Here is an 18,921-nt window from a genome sequence, read left to right on the forward strand (position 1 = left end):
TACCACGGGAGAGATGCGATATTTTCTTGTCTTAAAAAATTTAGATGGTGTCCTTCGATATGCAAAGGAATTAGTTCTATTGTTAGAATGTCTATGATTGGTTGCAGTTAAGTGGAACTGACATGCTGCAATATGCATGAACACATTCTAATATGGAGTCTCCGTGAATATTCAGTTAGTTCATTTGCATGTAATGCAAGGCTGGCAATGTATGGAGGAGAAACATTTGTAGCATGGATCTTTATCTTGTATACCCCCTTGAGATTTGAATTGGACTTGATGTGGTGGCGAAATTGTTTAATTATTCCTTACTAGACCCACTAATAACAGGAAGCTCTGGTTTGTATGGAAGTCAAGGAGTACGTGCCATGAGAGCTGAGGTGGTTGATAGATCAGTGCTATATAAGGAGGCAACATGATCACATAAATAGGTTGGCCTTCATAAAAATACAAATTAGTGAATAACATTGCTGATTAGATTTCTTTTAAGTATCACTTCAAACAGAAATTGAATTGTAATATTTCTACAACTAATTATAATATCATTTATATGTTCGTGGATTTTATCTGAAGCAATGTGCAAGGATCGTATGTTTCACGTGCAGGCTTAAAGAGAAATGAGTTTCGGAAATGAGATTCCTTGCATTTTGGACTAGGCCGCAATGTGCGTGGATTGTACGTTGGGAACGCTTACATCATTAGATCATCACATCTATTTAATTGGCTCAGTAAGAAAAGGGTAATAAAAACAACTTAAATAAAATGAGACATGAAAACATGTTCAAATTTAGAGATGTGCGTGCACGTGAGTAAAGATTGCAATGGGCCAAAAAATATCCCCCCGTGGGTTTCTACCCCATTAGGGCCTAGGGATTACCGAGATTGCAGCTCAAGTTCCCCTTTATCCCTTCTGATCCCCATCAAGAAATCCAAAACCGAACAAAATCTTGGGCTCCATTCGGATGAAAGGAGTGCATCTAATCCCTGCAGGGGACTTGGTGAATCCCCTCCCTCCACCCAATTCCTGTTTGGGTCAATTCCACCAGTGGGTCTAATCCCTGTCACAAATTAGCCATTCTGTTAATCCATGCCACTAGAGGATTACTCAGATCAATTAAGGCATCAAGCAACAGTTCAGTACACATCCATCCCAGATGCAAATTCAATATATCAAGCAACACTTACGTACATGTTCATTCAGATGCAAGTTCATGCACTTGGGTCCATGTTTATATAGATGCAAGTTCTTATTTACTCTTGCCAATAAAAAATATCAATACGTGCAAAGAATCACGCAAAAAAAAATTATTTTTCAAACACTGGTTTGCATCAACATGAATCAATTTGCTTGCATATGCTGCAACAGGATCTTGCATCACAACATGAAGTCAATTGTATACTCCCGCAACAATGTTAGGAGCAGCCTTTTTGCCTCGCCTTTTGTAAATCTACAAAAAACAATGTACTCTTTGTTAGAGGGCGGATAAGAAGACTATAAAGTTGGTAAAACACACAAATATGAGTTGAAGAAGATCCCGAGCTCACAATTGTAAAGAGATGTCATTATCAAATGGTTTGGCGTTTCTGAAAGGTGAACTCATACTCACCGCCCCCCCCCCCCCCCCCCAGATTGCCTCAAAAAAAATTTGTAAAGAGAGTTTGTACCGTAGTGGAAAGAGAGAAAGTACTTTCAAAACTATTTCTTGTTCCTTTTAGCGCATTAATCTCTTGGGATACATGGTAAACCAGTGGCAATATGATAATAGAGTGGTCGATTGCCAAAAGAAATGGAGCCTGTGCTTGTCAACTACTATTGAAGATAACAGAGTGGTCAATATAAGATAACAGTGGCAATAAAAGAACATGAAAGATATTTTGTTAACAGAGTAGTCTTATGCAGGCTACTTATGCATTATAAATCGTTGGGATTTGCTTAGAAATAAAATTCTGAATCACTGAAATTTGCAGCAGCAGGGTAACATTATTAGAAGAAAAAAAAAATTCTCCTCTGTTTTCTCATTCTGAAATAATCATAAAATAGAGACCAAAATCTAATAGTGCCCTATTTCTTACACATTATTTTATTCGGCGCACACAATAATCAGTCACCGAATCTCCCTTGATCTGCAAGACTAACTGAAATCACAACTGGGCATCATGGATCCGTAATGAAATTTAGCACTTAGGCATTCACTAAAGCAATTGATTTATACAGATTCACACCTACAGGACTTCTGCACTTGACATCTACTGGTTCATTAGAGCACCATCTTAAACCTCAAGCATCATTTTGCTGTAAAACATGCAGATTATACAGCCTTACACGACATAAGAACTCCGATATCACCAACTGTATTTCCACCCAACAATTCGGTAATCCACCAACGCACCATTTGCACGGCCAACAGATTGATGAAAGCACTGCGGGTTGCCCAAAACACCTTCCTTAGCTCGATCTAAGCTAATTTCTTACAGCCAGTTGCTTGCTTGACGACTCCGGGACGATATCTTCTTCGCCCTCGTGCTAGTGGAACAAGCGAAGTAACCATTTCATCCTCCTCCCTGTGGTGGGGAGGATCTATCGTTGCTGCATCTTCCGTGTGGCCGTGGGCAGCTGCATCTTCCACCTCCTCCTCGTCGTCGGTGACCTCTTCTTGGTACGTGCCATAGCCTTTGAGCTCGTACTGACGCCTAATCATGTCCTGCATCATCAGAATTTCCTCCTTGATTTTGCTATAAAACACGGCGGCTTCAGGATTCTCTTCAAACAGAGATGGAGGCACGGGTTCCACTTTCCGGTCTAGCATATCCAAAATTTCTGGGGTCACCTCGTAAATCACCGTCTTAATCTTGGTCTTCTTCCCCACATTCTTCTTGGTCGTATCCACTCCTTCCGTATCAAACCCCACCCACTTGGACATTTGATCGTAATCGATTGGCGCCCCGCTTAATTTCCACTTGGTAATAGCAGCGTGATCCCATCCCATCAAGTTTAATTATCTTGGTACGGCTGGAAAATCGCCCTGCCCCTGCCCCTGCGAGATTGAGATTGATGTGGGATTTGATGGAAAATCTGGCGCCTCTAGACGCACATATATATATATATATCAATCGCGACAGACAGCACTTAACTCGGAATCGAATCGTACGATCCGAGTCGACCTGCGGCGAATCGATTCGGATCTCAAGACTGAAATCGGCGATTAAGACTTAACCGGACTCGGAGAAGAAAACTCCTCTGGAGAAGGAGAGAAATCAGATACTCTATCTATCTCAGAGGAGGCCAGAGGAATTGAAGAAAGAACAAGTCACGTACCCAGCAGCCGCACTCGCCGCCGGCGCCGATTTGCTTCGCCCCTCTTCTTTCTTCTCCCGAAGAGAACAGAGAAATCGCCGGATGGATGATCGGCGTTTTTTCTTCTTCTTAAATGACGGGGTTGTATTTTGTACCCACGCAGTTTCTTTCTTCACCGCATCTATTCACTTCATGCTCACTCGTAATCACCGAAATTGACCGATTCAGTGTCGACTAATCGCTGATTGGGAAAGGAACGTGGAGTTTAATGTTTATCGGCAGAGGAAATCACGTGTGCCGATAAAATCGGTGTAGAAATCGATTAGTCGTCTGAAATGAACTCAGGATGCCGGTGGGTAACCCGTATCCATTGCCCGACCCGTTACCAGGAGCAACGGGGAGGAGAAATTTATCACCCCTAAATTTCGGGTAGGGTAATGGGTAATGCCCAAAGTCTGGCATCCAGCAAAATTGTCCGCCGCCCACGACGGTGGCCTTCGCGCCATGGGTAGAGTAGGAAGGACGGCAGAGGTTGGAGACGGCAACCACGAAATCCTCGACGACGGCGCCGTACGTGCGTCCGGCCACGCCCAGCCTTCTTCCTCCCCTCCGTTCTTTCTAAGGTGCAGCAGAGGGTGCAGCAGCTCCCGTCTTCCCTCCCTCTTCTTGCTGCTCGTATTCTCCCTCCAATGGCGCCTGTCCCCTCCTTCCCGGGGCCAAATCGTCGCCTGGGCACGGAAGTTGGATATTTCGTGCTCCTCTCCCTCCTTGGCGCCTGTTCCCTCCCCTTCTCTCGCCAAATCATCGTCTGGGCCAGAAATTAGGGATTTCGGTGAACAGGCTGAGCGAGGAGGATTCGCTGGGTATGGGGAAATTGGGGGAACGGGGAAAACGGGGAGGGTAAAGAGTGGGTGCCGACTGGTATGGGGTCAGGCAAAACACCGGTAAGCCGTAACCCTCCCCAACGGCATCCCGACGTGAAATCTCCGTCTAATTTTTTGCCCAAATCCGCCCCTGCCCAAAAATCTCCCCGCCCGATGCCCCATATTGAGCACTGGCGGGGAATTAGGTAGGGAAACTGGAAACGCGTGGAAGAATCTGAAGAAGCACGGGAAGAGAGAGGGAGAGAGAGAGAGAGAGAGAGCTCCTCCCTATCCAGGCGGCGACGGGCCATAGCTTCCTCCTCCGGTGAAGGGGAAGCAGGGCGCCAGCTTCCTCATCCCCTCATTTCTCTTCTCCTCCCCCTCCTCTCATTTCTTCTTCATGTGCCCTCCCCGGCTCTTCTTCCATCTTGATAGAATAATACCGAGAAGCCTCTTGGGCAGACGATCGCCAAGAGAAGAAGCGGCGGACGAGCAGTCCCCCCTCCCCCTTCCCACCACGACTGCGCCACCGCACCCTCGGGCCCACCGCCGCCTGGCCGCCTCCTCCCTCGCGCGCGGCCATGGCCCACCCTCCCTGGAGCAGACAAAGGCCAGTTTATTTTAGCTTCGACTTCTTTAGAAACAGCTTTACCTGTTCACAGAAACCATATTGGAGAGAAGCTATTGAGAGACCTGAGTCTATTGAGAGGCCCGAGTCCAGTTATTTTTGGTTTTCGTCTTTTTCTGATTCATAAAAACCGTCGCCTATTTTGTACTAATTTGGCGACAATTTTTATGTATCAGAGGGATTATTAGATACTCCATATTTGATATAATGAAATAAAAAAAGAAAAGGAAAATCATCACCAAAAGATAAGCCTCCACAAAAACATTGTGACCAAGTGACAATACAAGATAAAACATGTTAATGGAAATCCACCACTGAACACAAGTGGATCCATCCATCCATCTATGAAATTACAACTTTTGCATAATGATTACAACAAGATGGAGGGAAAGAAGGGCACAATGCATGGTATTTATGAACTTGCACCCAGAGTTTACACTTGAAATTGCTTAACGAAGGCACCGTATCCAGTGAATCCGTTACATGTCGTGTATCCCTGCATCCCTTCGTTTTGCACCCAACGATCCAAATCATGCGCCTCACGTCCGGTTCAATGCAAAATTACAATCACCGCCCGCTTCCAGGCTTGGCAAGCTATACTTTTGCAAAAACACCCGCATATCGCTAAATCCCCAAGCCCACCAACCGTAATCAGCGCTCCCTGCCTAAGATCTGGTTCATGGCCTAATTCCCGTGCGGCCTTTGCTATGAATCATAAATCCTGATCAACGGCGATGTTGGCAATCACCCGGCGGCCGGCGTTGTCTGGTGAGGGTGGCCTCGAGGATGTCCTATGATGGCACCCTCGAAGGCCTCCAGCACCTGTGGCGACCACCTGAATCGACGACAACCTCGTGATGGTGCAAGCCCTGAACCTGAAACCCAATAGATGGTCTCTCGAGTCATGGCTTCCGTAAGGATTCGTCCGTGATCGAAGAAGCCGTAGCAGAGCGATTAGCAGATCAATTGATTCGCGCATTATGAATCAAAGAAGTATGGCCCGGCGGACGGAGTTGGGTAAATGGGCAGTCGATGCACAATGCAGTCAAACTACATCAAGGGTCAACCTAAAGACCAAAAACAAGCGCTACCAGGAGACAACCTGGGAATAAAGTTCATTTTCAGTAATTTTCCCTTTTTGTTTTTATGAGGTGTGTTTTATGTTTGTCTTTTCTTTTTGTAGGAAATAAATTTGGATTCTGGTTCTGGATATCTGTGAAGCAAAGAAGCAAAGGGGTTAGGGCAAAAAACAAGGAAATCTCTTATGAACATTAAATTGTCAAGAACCTGATGCCAGCTGCCGAAAAAATTTGGTGAGCTATTTCCGCTTCCAATTCTTAACTTCATGAGCTTAAACTTAATTCAGCAGCTCAAAATTCACCAATCCTGAAATAATTTCATTGCAAAATCAAATGCTTTAACTGATTGTGCCTCAACATTGTTTATAGTAATGCTTTGTCAAGAAACCATTAATTGTAGTTGCAAGAAATTAGTTCTCTGTTCAAAATGACCTTATAAAATGAATATCTCAAATTTCAATGATTCCTGGTGCATCAGTTGTGATTTCTGAGCTAATTTCTTATTGTCACTAAGTAGATGTGATGATCTTGGGATTGTGATACTTGAAATCTGTGTCATTGAGCATTGTTACTTAAGTTTGCTTGCTGTTTTCTGGAATTCAATAAGTGGCAAAGTCCACATGTGTTTATTCTCTCTCAAATAAGTGGCAAAAGTCACATTTCTTGCAATAAGCGGCTGTGCCACAGATCCTGTTCTGAATTTTTTTATAAATTCAATAAGTGGCTTTGCTACAGTTTTCAGCTTTCAATAAGTGACAAAAGTCACAGTTCTCTGCAAATAAGTGGTTAAAACCACATTGCTGTTTATTTGCCTATTTTCTGAACTTTAGTAGCTCCGCTCAGTCAAGTACTATCTTTTAGAATTCATTTGTCTTTACATGATGCCCATAAATGATTGAAAAGTTTGATATACAATTTATATGGATGTTTTGACAGAAAACTGAACTTGTTAATTGCATTGATTTGTTTCAACAACTCTGCATATCTGTTAATTGTTGTTGATCAGCCAATTATTTTACTTCAGGACAAGCAAAAATTCAGGTGTGGGGGTATGATCAGTACCCACTTTACACACTTTTTCAAAATACATTTGGAGCTGATCATGTTTGAATTTAGCAGATTTGAATTTGAATTCAAATTATTCGAACCAGAAAAGCTTAAATTATGTATGTTACAGCACATTTACATTTATATGCAGGTTTGGTGCGAAAAGGCACATTTTCTCTACATCATGCCGCATTATGGACTAAAAGAGAAGAAGAAGAAAAGAGAACAAAAAGCAACTAGGCAAAAAGAAGAGAAGAACACGTTAGAAGCTGTATTCATAAGCTAAAGTTGATGTTGAGTTCATGCATCCATTAGAGAGAGCGAAGGAAAAGGCATAAAGGAAGGCAGCCCCTCTCCCTCGAAGGCATCCACCACCTGCACCCCACTTTCTTTCCAAGCCAGCCCTGGGATGGGTTGGTAAATCTAAAACTCGAAGACACCTTTTCATGGCTTCCTCTCTTCTTCTTCTCCTCAGTTCATAGTGTTCTAGGCCACAAATCTTTCCCATATCCCACTCCTCTGCTGAATCTGCTGCTACATCTCTCTGTAACTGAATCTCTTCCCTATCTTAAGTCTGAACCCTGCTTGTTCTTGCTGTTCTTGGCTGTAAACTCTTCATCCTGCGTGCAAAACTCTTTTTCCAGTTTAGTAATCTATTCTAGTGTTTATTTGTGACTTGTTTGCTATACTAGATCATCTTCCCTGTCTTTAACATTGTCTATAATTCAGTTATGTGCTGTTTGGTGTTGTTTTTCTTGTTCATGTCATGTGTTGCTGTGATTTGTTCAAGAATTGTACTTGTGCTCGTTCCTGCATTAGATCCATGTTCATGTTATGTTAGTAGACGTTCATGTGTTGTTTTTATTCAATAGATCATGTCCATGCATCTTTTATTCTCAACTGCTAGCCAAATTTTTTCCTGTCTTTAATTCTGCCTCCCCTAAACCTGAATTCCTATTGTTCTAATTCTTGATCTGCTAAGTAAACTTAATCTGATCTAATCCATGCCTTAAATCTTGCTTCTAAACCTTCTCTAGATCTAGTTCTTGTTGTTCTTCCCTGTCTAAACACTTGCATCTAGTTAAAAACCCTGCTTTTCTAATCTCTGAACCTGTTCTACTTCTGAATCTGAACTTTCTGCACCTGTTACTCTTAACCTTTGTTAATCTGATTCTAGTTCCTGATCTGAATCTTTTCCATGTCTATTGCTTGCTAAATCTTCTTCCTAGAACCTTAATCTTGCTATTATCCCTTGTCTTAATCTCTGCATCTTTCTAGATTCTTCACTGTCTTAATTTCTTTAGTGTTAAGTTTTATCTGTCAATATTGAAATTCAGTTTCGTCAGAAAGTCTATTTTCAGATTGTGAACAGTAAACAGAAAATAATCAAAAACACAGTTCTTAGCCTGTTTTAAATTGTTGGTATTAATTCTTAAACACACACATTTGCTTGCTTAGCTAAAGATTGACGATTAGAAACTATTGCACATTAATCCCTGTGGAGAACCTCATTTATATTACTGCTATTCACTACAAGTGTTGATCAATGTCACTTGATGCAATTTTGGTAGTTTGATATTATAAAGCTCATTAAAAATTGCCAAAATATTGTGGAAAAAATGCATTTTATCAACACATGAAAACAGGTTTCATCATCAACACCACAGTTAGGGCACTGGCATATAATTATTTATAACCTGCCACGAAAAGGCCTTCACTTTGGGAGGAATCTTTAAATGCCAAAGCTTTTTTCAGATTGGATTATCCTCACCAATCGAAGAGATTGCCTTATTGGTTTTATTCTGTTCTAGTGTGCGCTTCCACAGAGACAGTAGCCGGTATGCTGACTTGACTGAATATAAGCCGTTCTTTTCAGCACTCCAAGGCCACATATCTTTATCAAGTCTAGCAAGGGATATCCTCCTGATTTATGATATTACTCTACCTTTAAAATGATACCATCCTCATCTTAACGTCTTATTCGACTCACAAGACCATTGGATGCATGAGAAGCCTATTGGACATATCTATTCCCTAGAACACTCCACCAAAATATCCTAGTCTCAGATATTTGTTACTTCTCCATGAAGATATTTCTCTAGTGTCTTCCACGGTAAATACCATCGATCACTCCTTTTCTTGCGGATAAACATCATCACACTTCATGTAACCTCCCAATCTTCTTAGAATATTTTTATCTTTGGCATGCTGGACTTACTTTAGGAGGTCCCATGACAAATATCTATACTTTCATGCAACCTCTCAATCCTTCTAGAATATTTCAGTCTTCTCATGGAAAAAATTCACTAGAAGTTTCCTTGTAAATATCTTCTCCAATTATCAAAATTATTGAAGTATCTTCCCAAATACGCATTGCTAACTCAACATGGTTTTAACAGAATTCAAATTTGTTGATGTGAAGTCAGATGATGACAATACTGACGATGAGGAGGAGGATGAGAATTAGTACTCCATTAAGTCACGCTTTTGCAATGGTGTGTGAGCTCAGTATTCGTCCACTTGTTTTTAACTGTTGGATCAAAATAAACGCCTTAGATCATGTTAAGGTAACAGTACAATAGGGGCCAGTTCTTTTTAGCTTCAGCTTCCCAAGAAACGGATTGAACTTCTCTACCCACATAAATTGTGGTGGGGAGAAGCTCCTGAAGAACTGCAGTCCAGTTTTTCTCGGCTGTTGGTTTCCAAGCTTATTATCTGAGTTGTCTGTTCAAAAGTCTATAATACCCTTGATTTGAAATTCTTTCTTGGCTCTCTGGCTGAGTTATTTCGTATCGATTTTATACACATATGTAGAATCAAAACGATATATAGCAAAAATTCATGAAGTGCTAAATATTAGAATTCATAATATGTGGTTTCACTAATACTTGACAGCACCCAAAATATGACATATATGGTGAGTCTCAATCCTTCAAGGAAGCCATTAGTGGAGCTTACCTCGCCTTTGTGGTGTTGTGGGAAGAGAATAGAGTGAGCCTTTGTGGCTCCTCTACCTTCGTGGTAGAGAACTCTCCAAACGGAAACGTACACCTGTCCCAAAAGGTGGAACTCCGGTCAAATCTTCGTCTCCCGTGTGGTATCATTTTTACCCCTTTACATTCTCGCTCGCTACATTGTTTCTCTTGTTACTTCGGCTATCGCTTCGGCTATTGCACTTCATAGTAGGGTTGTATTCACTTTAGAGAATTTAGTAAGCCCTAGGATTAAGTGCTTGTATCTTTCAAGAAAGAAAAGGAAAAAGTGAAAATTTGTTAGTCGCCTATTCACCCCCCCCCCCACTCTAGTCGACCATACAGATCTTTCACCTGGGGTGCGTCCTGGAGGCGCACGGCAGCAGCAGCGGCCAGCCTGGGTTGTGTCATGGAGGCGCATCCTGGCGGCGGCATCACTGGCCAGGGTGGCAGCGGAGGCCTTGCCTGGCCGCGTCCTTGCTGCTGTTTGTGGCAGCGGCGGCCTGCTGGTCGGGTCCTTGCATGGAGGCGGCTCCCTCTCCAAAGCTAGGCAGGCAAGGACGACCTGTTGCTCTCTGATCGTGGCGAATCTGGGAGGCATGGCTTCGATTCGTTCGGGGCTGACGATGGCGGTGCTCACGGGAGTCGTTACCTTGTTGAAGGTGTCGTCACTATGCTTCTCCTGCCTCTCGTCCAGATGTTCAAGGGGAAACCCTAGATCTGGGTCTCCCGGATCACATTTTGGACATGTGCTGCTGAAGGGGTTTGGTCCTGCTCGTCGATGCCAAGTCTAGCATGATGCAACGCTTTGATCTATATCTTGAAGATGGGTTGGTGGAAGAAGGTGGTGGTTGTTTCTAGAACGTGAGCAGATGGCACACGCTGTGGATTCGCCTATCCAGTTGTGTCCAGTGCGGCCTTCGGATTTCGATGTTGTGTGGTGGCATGCGGTCCAGGCAGTCGGCCCGGATGATGGCCACCGCCTACATCGGTCTTGTAGGTATAGTTTGGTAGCTTTGGATGTTCCGATCGATGTATTCATTTTGTCAGGCTTGTTAATAAATCAATAAATGTGTTTGTGTGCATCTTTTTGATGCAGATGCCCGGGGGTTTCACCTCTTTTTTGAAAGAAAAAAAAATTGACGTCCGCGGTGGTCGACTTTTAGGCCTTTTATGGGAGGGGGGCGCCTTCGCAAAATAAACAATGGGGATCCTCCGCTTCCCAACCACACCCACAATACCAAATTCTCAAAAAAAAAATTGGTGAAATTTGACATAACTCGGCGACATTTGATTAAACAATGCGAATTTTGATTAAACTTGGGGAAAATTATACAAAATATTAAAAAACCGAGCTGCCGCCTACTCGTCGTCGTCGAAGAGGTTGTCCCACCAGGCGTCGTCCGCAGGCGACAGGCCGGCGGGCTCCTCCTCCTCCTCGTCACTGTCGAGGACGATGACGTCGCCATGCTGGCATGCCTACTCGGCCTTCTCCTTCTGTGCTCGGTATCGCTCCAGGCCATGAGCTCGGCCTCCGTCATGGTGAAGCCGAGGCGTGGCGTGCCTGCTCAGCCTCCTCTTCGCTGACCTTCTCCGCCGATTGCTGGACGGAAACTCTTCTGGGTCGTCGTCACGGCGGAGCACAAGCAACGTCCGCTCATCCTCCGACAACGCCCGACGCCCACGAGACGAGTCAGGCTCGTCCTTGACGCGGCGCAGCGGAAGCGTGCATGCCGCTGAGGAAGAATGGGAGGAGGAGGAGGCGGGGTCTCTAGCCGGCCAACGTTGGTGGCCGGTCGACACTGGAGGAGGAGGCGGCGGGGTCTCTAGCCAGGGCACGTTGCCGGCGGCAATGTGTGCCATCAATGCCGGTAGCGTCCTGCCCGGCTGCCCTAGAACACCGCCGGCCGGCGATGTTGTTCCGAGGAGGCGGCGGGATTTGGCCATGGCTGTCAAATCGGGCCAGATCGATGGCGCGCTGGTCGTCGAAGAATTGCGCCCAGGCGCTGTTAGTGTGACGGTCCCACTCCGGAAGCGCGCGCTCCTCTGACGTCAGGCCGTCAAAAAAGTGCTTCGTGGCACCGACGGGATAGGGACGCCGCCGAGGCTCAGCAGCCGCTCGGCACGCTGCTGTCTGGCTACACGGGGTAACCCGCCCGGTCTAGGGCTTCGGCCTCCTCCACCGTGAGCCCGCAGCGGCGCCTGTCCATCTCGGGTTTGGTAGAGAGAGAGAGAGAGAGAGAGAGAGAGAAGGGGGGGCGAGAGGAGAAGAATGCGAGGGCGAGAATGGCGAGCACGCCGGGGTCGGCGCTGCTTTTATAGGTGGGGAAAGCGGCCCGGCGGGCAGTATAAACACGACGAGAAACGGGCGTTGGAATGCGCGGGGGCACGCCACGTGGCATCCGACGGGACGAGCTGACAGTTTGACCCGGTGACCACCATTACTCGCATGGGAAGCCGAGGCCGGTGACGGCGATTAATGGCCGCTGACAGGACAGGCCCGCCGCAATAACACGTGAAGCCGCCGCCCCCGGCCGCCTTCCTGTGAGTTGGGTTCGGTCCGGGGGCGCCAACTAATTTATTTGGCCACGCGGACAGAAAAAAATCATTAGTGGACCCTCCTGGAACTGGTTTTTTCCGACGGCGCCCCCCAAGCCCATTTGGGGACCTTTAGGGGACGTGACTGGAGATGATCTAAAAATGCTGGTCCCATGGGAGCTTTTTTTTTTGTGCGTGTATGCAATGGAGGAGTGAGCACGTGGCAGCTGACCAAAGATCCACGACTCTCAGACCGACCCCCACTGACCAGTAGGGCCCATGGAAGAAGATGTCCACCTCCAGCCACGCAGGGGAAAAATACAACCACCAATCAATTGATCGGACGGTCGGCAGCTGCCTATCGCTGGACTGATCTGAGTGGCCGAGTAGTCCAGGTTTATTTAATTTAAGAAGGAAAAAATGCCGCCCATCCATCCGGCCATTCCTCTATTCTCTTGGTCAGGACAAGAAACTGAGAAAGAAGAGGGTCGAAGCAAATCGGCGCCGGCGGCGAGTGCGGCTGCTGGGTACGTGCCTTGTTCTTTCTTCAATTCCTCTGGCATCCCCTGAGATAGATAGAGTATCTGATTTCTCTCCTTCTCCAGAGGAGTTTTCTTCTCCGAGTCCGGTTAAGTTGTTTTAATCCTCGATTTCAGTCTTGAGATCCGAATCGATTCGCTGCAGGTCGACTCGGATCGTACGGTTCGATTCCGAGTCTAAGTGCTGTCTGTGGCGATTGATATATATGTGCGTCTAGAGGCGCCAGATTTTCCATCAAATCCCACATCAATCTCAATCTCAATCTCAATCTCAATCTCAATCTCGCAGGGCAGGGGCAGGGCAATTTTCCAGCGAACCAAGATACTAATTAAACTCGATGGGAATCGATCACGATGCTATTTCCAAGTGGCATTTGAGCGGGGCGCCAATCGATTACGATGTAATGTCCAAGTGGATGGGGTTTGATACGGAAGAAGAAGTGGATACGACCAAGAAGAATGTGAGGAAGAAGACCAAGATTAAGACGGTGATTCGCGAGATGACCCCAGAAATTTTGGCTATGCTAGACTACAAAGTGAAACCCGTGCCTCCATCGATGTTTGAACAGAATCCCAAGAAAGCCCTCTTTAAGAGGAACGTCAACGACCGTATTCTGATGCTGCAGGACAAGATTAGACGTGAGTACGACGAGGTTAAGGGCTATTATACGTACCAGGTAGAGGTCACCGACGACGAGGAGGAGGTGGAAGATGCAGCTGCCCACGGCCACAAGGAAGATTTTTTTGAGAATCACAAGGAGGAGTATGAGATAGTTCCTCCGCTTGTTCCATTAGCACGAGGGCGAAGAAGATACCGTCCTGGAGTCGTCAAGCAAGCAACTGGCTGTAAGAAATTAGCTTAGATCAAGCTAAGGAAGGTGTTTTAGCCAACCCCAAGTGCTTCATCACTCTGGTAACCTTGCTCGATGTGATCCATGCTAAATCACTGTGTAATTTCCTGCAAAACTTTTCAGGAAGAAAGATCATCAGCTTAGGCTCGTTCCAAAATAAGAAATGCTGAAAATAAAAAGAAATTTAGTTAATCTGATTATGTTTGTTAAATTCTGAACCTATTTTTGTACTCCCTCCGATTTACAAAGTTGTACTACCTCTGAGATACTTATTATGAATCGGAGGGAGTACTTGTTAGCAGAGTATGCTGGGCTGTGTGCACTCTAATTATGCAGAGGCTGAGAGTGTTTTCGGTATGATTGTATCACCATAGATGTAATTGTCTGAGTTCAGTAAAAAATAATATAAAAAACTTAATTATCAGCGGTATCAAACAAGCCAAGCAAGCCTAATTAGTCCCGTTGGCTTCTCGGGAGGCACAAAACGGGTTCTTGAAGTTGTGTGATCGATGCTGAAAAAACCGTGCAATTTCCAGTTCGGCAACAAAACATCAGCTAGGACTCTTTATAATCTTCCGTCCACAAAAATGTATATAATCTGATTATCTGCAGCTAACTTTTTTAATTCTGAACCTATTCTGCACTTAGTTAGCTGAGATGTCAAACGGCTCAATCCTGTTTGCCTTCCAAGGAAGAATGGGGCTGCATTGATGAACTGAGACACTTGGATCCCATCAGTATTTTGGCGATGATCACTACTGACATTAAATCTAGCAATGTTTTACCACTACACGGTGACCTCTTGCAAGTCTGAAACAGTGGAGTTTAGCCATTTGAACCTACTCGCTTCTCCCAGTCCTAAGACAACTCTGTTGTTCCGGATATTGTTTATAGCTTGTTTCTCTTCGTATTTACAAATATGCCTCATTCTGAATATGGTTTATTCATTGAAGCAAATTCAAGGGATGTAATTATCATGTACCACAGAAGCAATGTGAGAAAAGAGGATGAATCGGTTCCATCACAGTGTTTATATAAAACATCATTCCCAATAGACGGGCTGCAACAGATGGGTAATAGCTTCATAAACATTAAGCCCCGCTGCAAAATATAAGACGCAGAAATACAAATCAGTGCAAATATTCCCCGGAACACAAAATACAGAAGATCTCATGTCCACAGATACAGCCGCATGACAGTAGATACAATCATCGTAAATATATCAAGTCTTTCACTATTGTTAAAACTCGCCAATTTTGGCATATTCAAGGAAGCTCAGAGACAGATGAAAAGCCTGCCAAGAGAAGGAACCACTTGGTGTACAATCCACTGGTAATCAACATCGATTTTCACATGAGCAGGCTGCAAGGAATAATGACATGGACATATGAAGGTCAAGAGCTATTTAACCGATTAAGTATAGCTAATTGCAGTAAGAAATTCTTTGATTCGTCCTAGGTCAATGTTTGACAAGGTCGTGTAGTCCATATACCTCCACACATCTTCTGATAGCAAAATCGAGACCCTATCCAGTCATTCTGCAACAAGAAGCAGCTATTAACCACATTGAAGTGGACAATAGAAAAAAGCAGATGACAGAATCACGTTATATATACCTGAATATAGCCATATATCTCCATGCATCTCTTGAAAAGACTTCAGCCATGTTAAAACTAACCTGTACATCAAACCTATACAGTTAGGCTATTTTGAAAAGATGGGAAATTCTGCAATGGAACAGAGAGTGCAAAGGACAGAGTCTGTCCTACTGAAATTGCAATTTTCCTTTTACGAATATATTATCACTAATTCGATATTTTGTGGAAATAAAGCTTTAGTATGAGTACAAAATAATAAAAAAACAGGAATATGTCATACACAGCATCTGGAAACTCCACAGAAGCTGTCCATAACAGTTAGTTTTTTTAGATGACAATCAAGGCACAAGCAGCTTCACGGGACGGGCGCGTCAGCGGCGGCGACGGCAGCGAAGTAGGGGGAGAGATTGTTGGCGGCCTCCGGCGATGGTGGCTTCACGGGACGGGCGCAACAGCGGCGGCGGCACTCCCTGGGCTGCGACGGCAGCGGAGGGTTCGCGGGAACTGCGGAGGCAGCGAAGTAGGCTATGCGGCGGCGTTGGCAGTGGAGTGCGCTCCGGTGCGGAGGACGGGAGGAGGAGTAGATCGTGGTTTTATTTTTGCACGGACAATGCATAGTGTTATTTTCGGATATCGCACTCAGGTCGATGGAAGGGGGCATACATCATTAGGGCAACACCAGCGGAGCGACGCATTTGTGCCTGTGCGGTCCGTTCGGTCCAAAACGGACAAAATGCCTCCCCCAGCAGGGCGACCCGTTTGCGCGACGGTCCGGACTCTGGTCCGCGTCGACCTATTCCCGCCCCAAATCCGAGGCGGGTTTGCGTCTCCACAGACGCAAAACGAAGCGCCGCGCGGTCCGGTTGGTCCATGTGGTCAAACCCTCTCACCTTTCCTGTCCCCACTTGCCAGCGACCCAACCACGTACTGTCGTGGTCATATTAAATGGGGATAAGCCCCCGTCCCCATTTCCCACCCCACTTCGACAGAGACCAAACCCTAGCCACCGACCACCAAAGCGACCGCAACAATGGCGCCCAAGCCGTGGTGGCGCAATACCAAGAACGACCATGAGGTGTCGTCCTCGTCGGGACCGCGCCGAAGCGCACCGCCGGCGGCGCGCGGTGGCTCCCTCTTGCCGGCTTCACGCTCTGTCCTACCGGCCGGCATCGCGGGGATTCACCATTGCACCGCCCACGCTCCAGCCGGCCAGTTCGACACTATGTCGGCGTCGACCTGTCCAGGGACTGCTAAGAGTGGGGCATCCCGCTCCCATGGCCGAACGTGCACTTGCAGCACGGGTGGCACGTGAGCCCGGAAAGGGTTCTGGTGCCACCGGCCAGGCTCACTTGGCCGAAATCATGCGGCGGCGGGCTTAGCAGGGAGCGGCTGCTCGACTAGTACCAGCCGGAGTCCCCATACTGGGACGAATGGTTCCGGTCGGAGCACCAGCTCCGGCGGGAGGGTGTCGACATAGGCACGGTGCCTATCGCCGCCGCCATCATGAAGGAGGAGGAAGAGGAGGATGACGATGTCAGCGAGCTCCAAGCCACCATCGCTGCCTCCAGGGAGGAGGTGGCGCCGCTGCCGCGGACAGCGGACGAGGAGGCGGAGATGATCTGCAAGGCAGAGGAGGAGTCCACCCTCGCCGAGCTGGCCTAGTGGCCTGAGCTCGGCCTAGCGCTGCATCTCAACGCCCAAGACAGCGCTCCTGCCGTTGCCGTGGAAGAACCTGCACCGTGGTGGGTGCAGGTGAAGGAGGAGGAGGTGGTGGATGATGACGATGATGGCCGGGTCTGGGAGGACGATCCCTAGTTGCTGTGGCCAGGGTAGGAGCCGCCGGCGGACCAGGAGATGGCCGACCAGTCTCCGCCGCCGGAGTGCTGGACTCCATCTCTGCCGTTGGTAATCACCCTCGACTCGGACTCGGAGTAGATATCTAGTACTCCCTCAGTTCCTTGAAAGAGGGCATATTAGTTTTGATTAAGACAAGACTTTGAGCACAAATTACTACGTTAAGATGCGATTTATATGACACAAAATTAGTATCGTCAGATTCGTTATCAAAAGTATTTCATAATACTTATGGTTCCATATCTTACAAGCCACATATTAATAGAGTAATTCTTAGTCAAAATTTTGTCTTAATCAAAGCTAATGTGCCCTCTTTCAAGAAACGGGGGAAGTATAGTATAGTAGTACTACTTCTAATATTTTGTGTACTAGTTTTAGATTTGCATGTATGAACTATCTACTATATATGAAATGCAAATCGTTTCTATCTTTTTTTTTCCAGATTTGCGTTCCCCCCGCTGGGCGCACTCCACGACCTAAACAGACAGGTTGCCTTCCTTCAGTCCGGGCCGCGACCCAAACGGACCCAAACCGGACAGAAAAGGCGGTCCCTTTGGATCGCCCTGCTGGAGTTGCCCTTAGCGCAGAGACGGGGGAGGGGGAGAACAAAGCAACCTGTACCGTTGGATGAATACGAATGGACGGCTTAGATTTGATTTTCCTGCCAAGTTGGTGACTTTATAAGTAGTAGAGATAGAGATTCATATTTTTTGGTAATGAGCAATGAAATTAAATTTTGAGTAATGAAATTAAATCTAGCAAACCAGGTATGCTAAACGGGGGCTCAATGATGTGACAATTGACGCTATAGATAAAGCTTATCCCCATGGCAGTATTTTGAGAAAATTGCATGACAGAACCTTAAAGTTCGCAGGCATGTTCAATTTCAACCATTAACCTTGCAAACTTAAAAAGTGGGACGTTAAACTTGACAAGCTGATTCGTTTTAGTCCAAATCGACGAACTCGGCCTTATTTAGCCACAATAGCAGCTCACGTGAACATGGCCGCGTCAAGGGGGTCCTAAATTTTGGGATCATGGAATCTTCAGTTTATAACCCGCTAAAAGAGTTAGGTCTTGAACCCATTGTCCAGCCCACGCTTGAAAAAGGCCACAAGTGTGATATTTTCATCCTTAATCCTCTTACCCCATTCTTCCTGCGGTCGCGATATGTTCTCGTCGTCTCAGAGCCAAGACATGATAGAGTCGTCTCCCTCGCCTGTGAACCCAGTACGGCCAGACATCGCGGCGTCCATGGGAACGACGGCCAAGGGAACGGGGGAAGCGACTGGAATGAGGCGTCGACTGCTACAACGGAGCAACTGGTGGCGCTTCTAGAAAGAAAGGATTGGTGAAAAATTGAGGAATTCGTGCTAGGGTTGGCTATCGGTTCAGGATTTCGAGCGATTTGGCTTTATGGACCGTGGGTTTTAGACTTGTTTAGTTGTGTGTATTGAGAATTGTTTCTGAAGGGATTGAGCATTGTATACCATGGTTTGTGTTTACTGAATTCCCAACCTGTTTATATTGCAGATGTAGTTTGGGTAGTTTCTCTGAAGAAAGAATGAGTTACAGCCTGGACTTTGCAAGTTTGCATGGCAGCTCAATATCAATAGCATGAGCCAATGTCAAGTTTTGAAAGATGAAAGCAGGAAGT

The 18,921-nt window shown here is 46.0% G+C and overlaps 1 protein-coding gene and 2 long non-coding RNA genes across 7 annotated transcripts; 2 read left to right on the top strand and 1 right to left on the bottom strand.

Annotated features, from left to right (window-relative positions):
- Nucleotides 1-1,133: 1,133 nt before the first annotated feature.
- LOC106866594 lies at nt 1,134-4,570 on the bottom strand. Of its 2 annotated transcripts, XR_002959993.1 has the most exons (3): nt 3,317-4,531; nt 2,074-3,238; nt 1,134-1,448 (listed from the first exon to the last, which is right to left on the bottom strand). It is a non-coding gene; the product is annotated as an uncharacterized LOC106866594 (long non-coding RNA). The 2 variants fall into 2 exon arrangements; XR_001407423.2 differs by lacking the exon at nt 1,134-1,448 and having other exon boundaries at nt 2,159-3,238; nt 3,317-4,570.
- A 76-nt stretch (nt 4,571-4,646) lies between these two features.
- LOC112268617 lies at nt 4,647-7,589 on the top strand. Its single transcript, XR_002959994.1, has 2 exons — nt 4,647-6,099; nt 7,064-7,589. It is a non-coding gene; the product is annotated as an uncharacterized LOC112268617 (long non-coding RNA).
- Nucleotides 7,590-12,824: 5,235 nt separating this feature from the next.
- On the top strand, nt 12,825-14,213 carry LOC100828129. 4 transcript variants are annotated; one of them, XR_001407533.2, is made up of 3 exons: nt 12,848-12,949; nt 13,107-13,169; nt 13,251-14,213. XR_001407533.2 is itself a non-coding variant. In XM_003577285.3 (2 exons), exon 2 carries the CDS (start codon nt 13,300-13,302, stop codon nt 13,822-13,824), a length of 525 nt encoding a protein of 174 aa, XP_003577333.1. In that variant the 5' UTR covers nt 12,825-12,949; nt 13,251-13,299; the 3' UTR covers nt 13,825-14,213. The 4 variants fall into 4 exon arrangements, 2 of the variants coding, with proteins under 2 accessions (XP_003577333.1, XP_014757581.1); XR_002959995.1 differs by having other exon boundaries at nt 12,855-12,949; nt 13,028-13,169; XM_003577285.3 differs by lacking the exon at nt 13,107-13,169 and having other exon boundaries at nt 12,825-12,949.
- The last annotated feature ends 4,708 nt before the right edge of the window (nt 14,214-18,921 follow it).

The sequence above is a fragment of the Brachypodium distachyon genome, chromosome 4, assembly GCF_000005505.3.
Source record: "Brachypodium distachyon strain Bd21 chromosome 4, Brachypodium_distachyon_v3.0, whole genome shotgun sequence".
Classification (NCBI taxonomy): Eukaryota; Viridiplantae; Streptophyta; class Magnoliopsida; order Poales; family Poaceae; genus Brachypodium; species Brachypodium distachyon.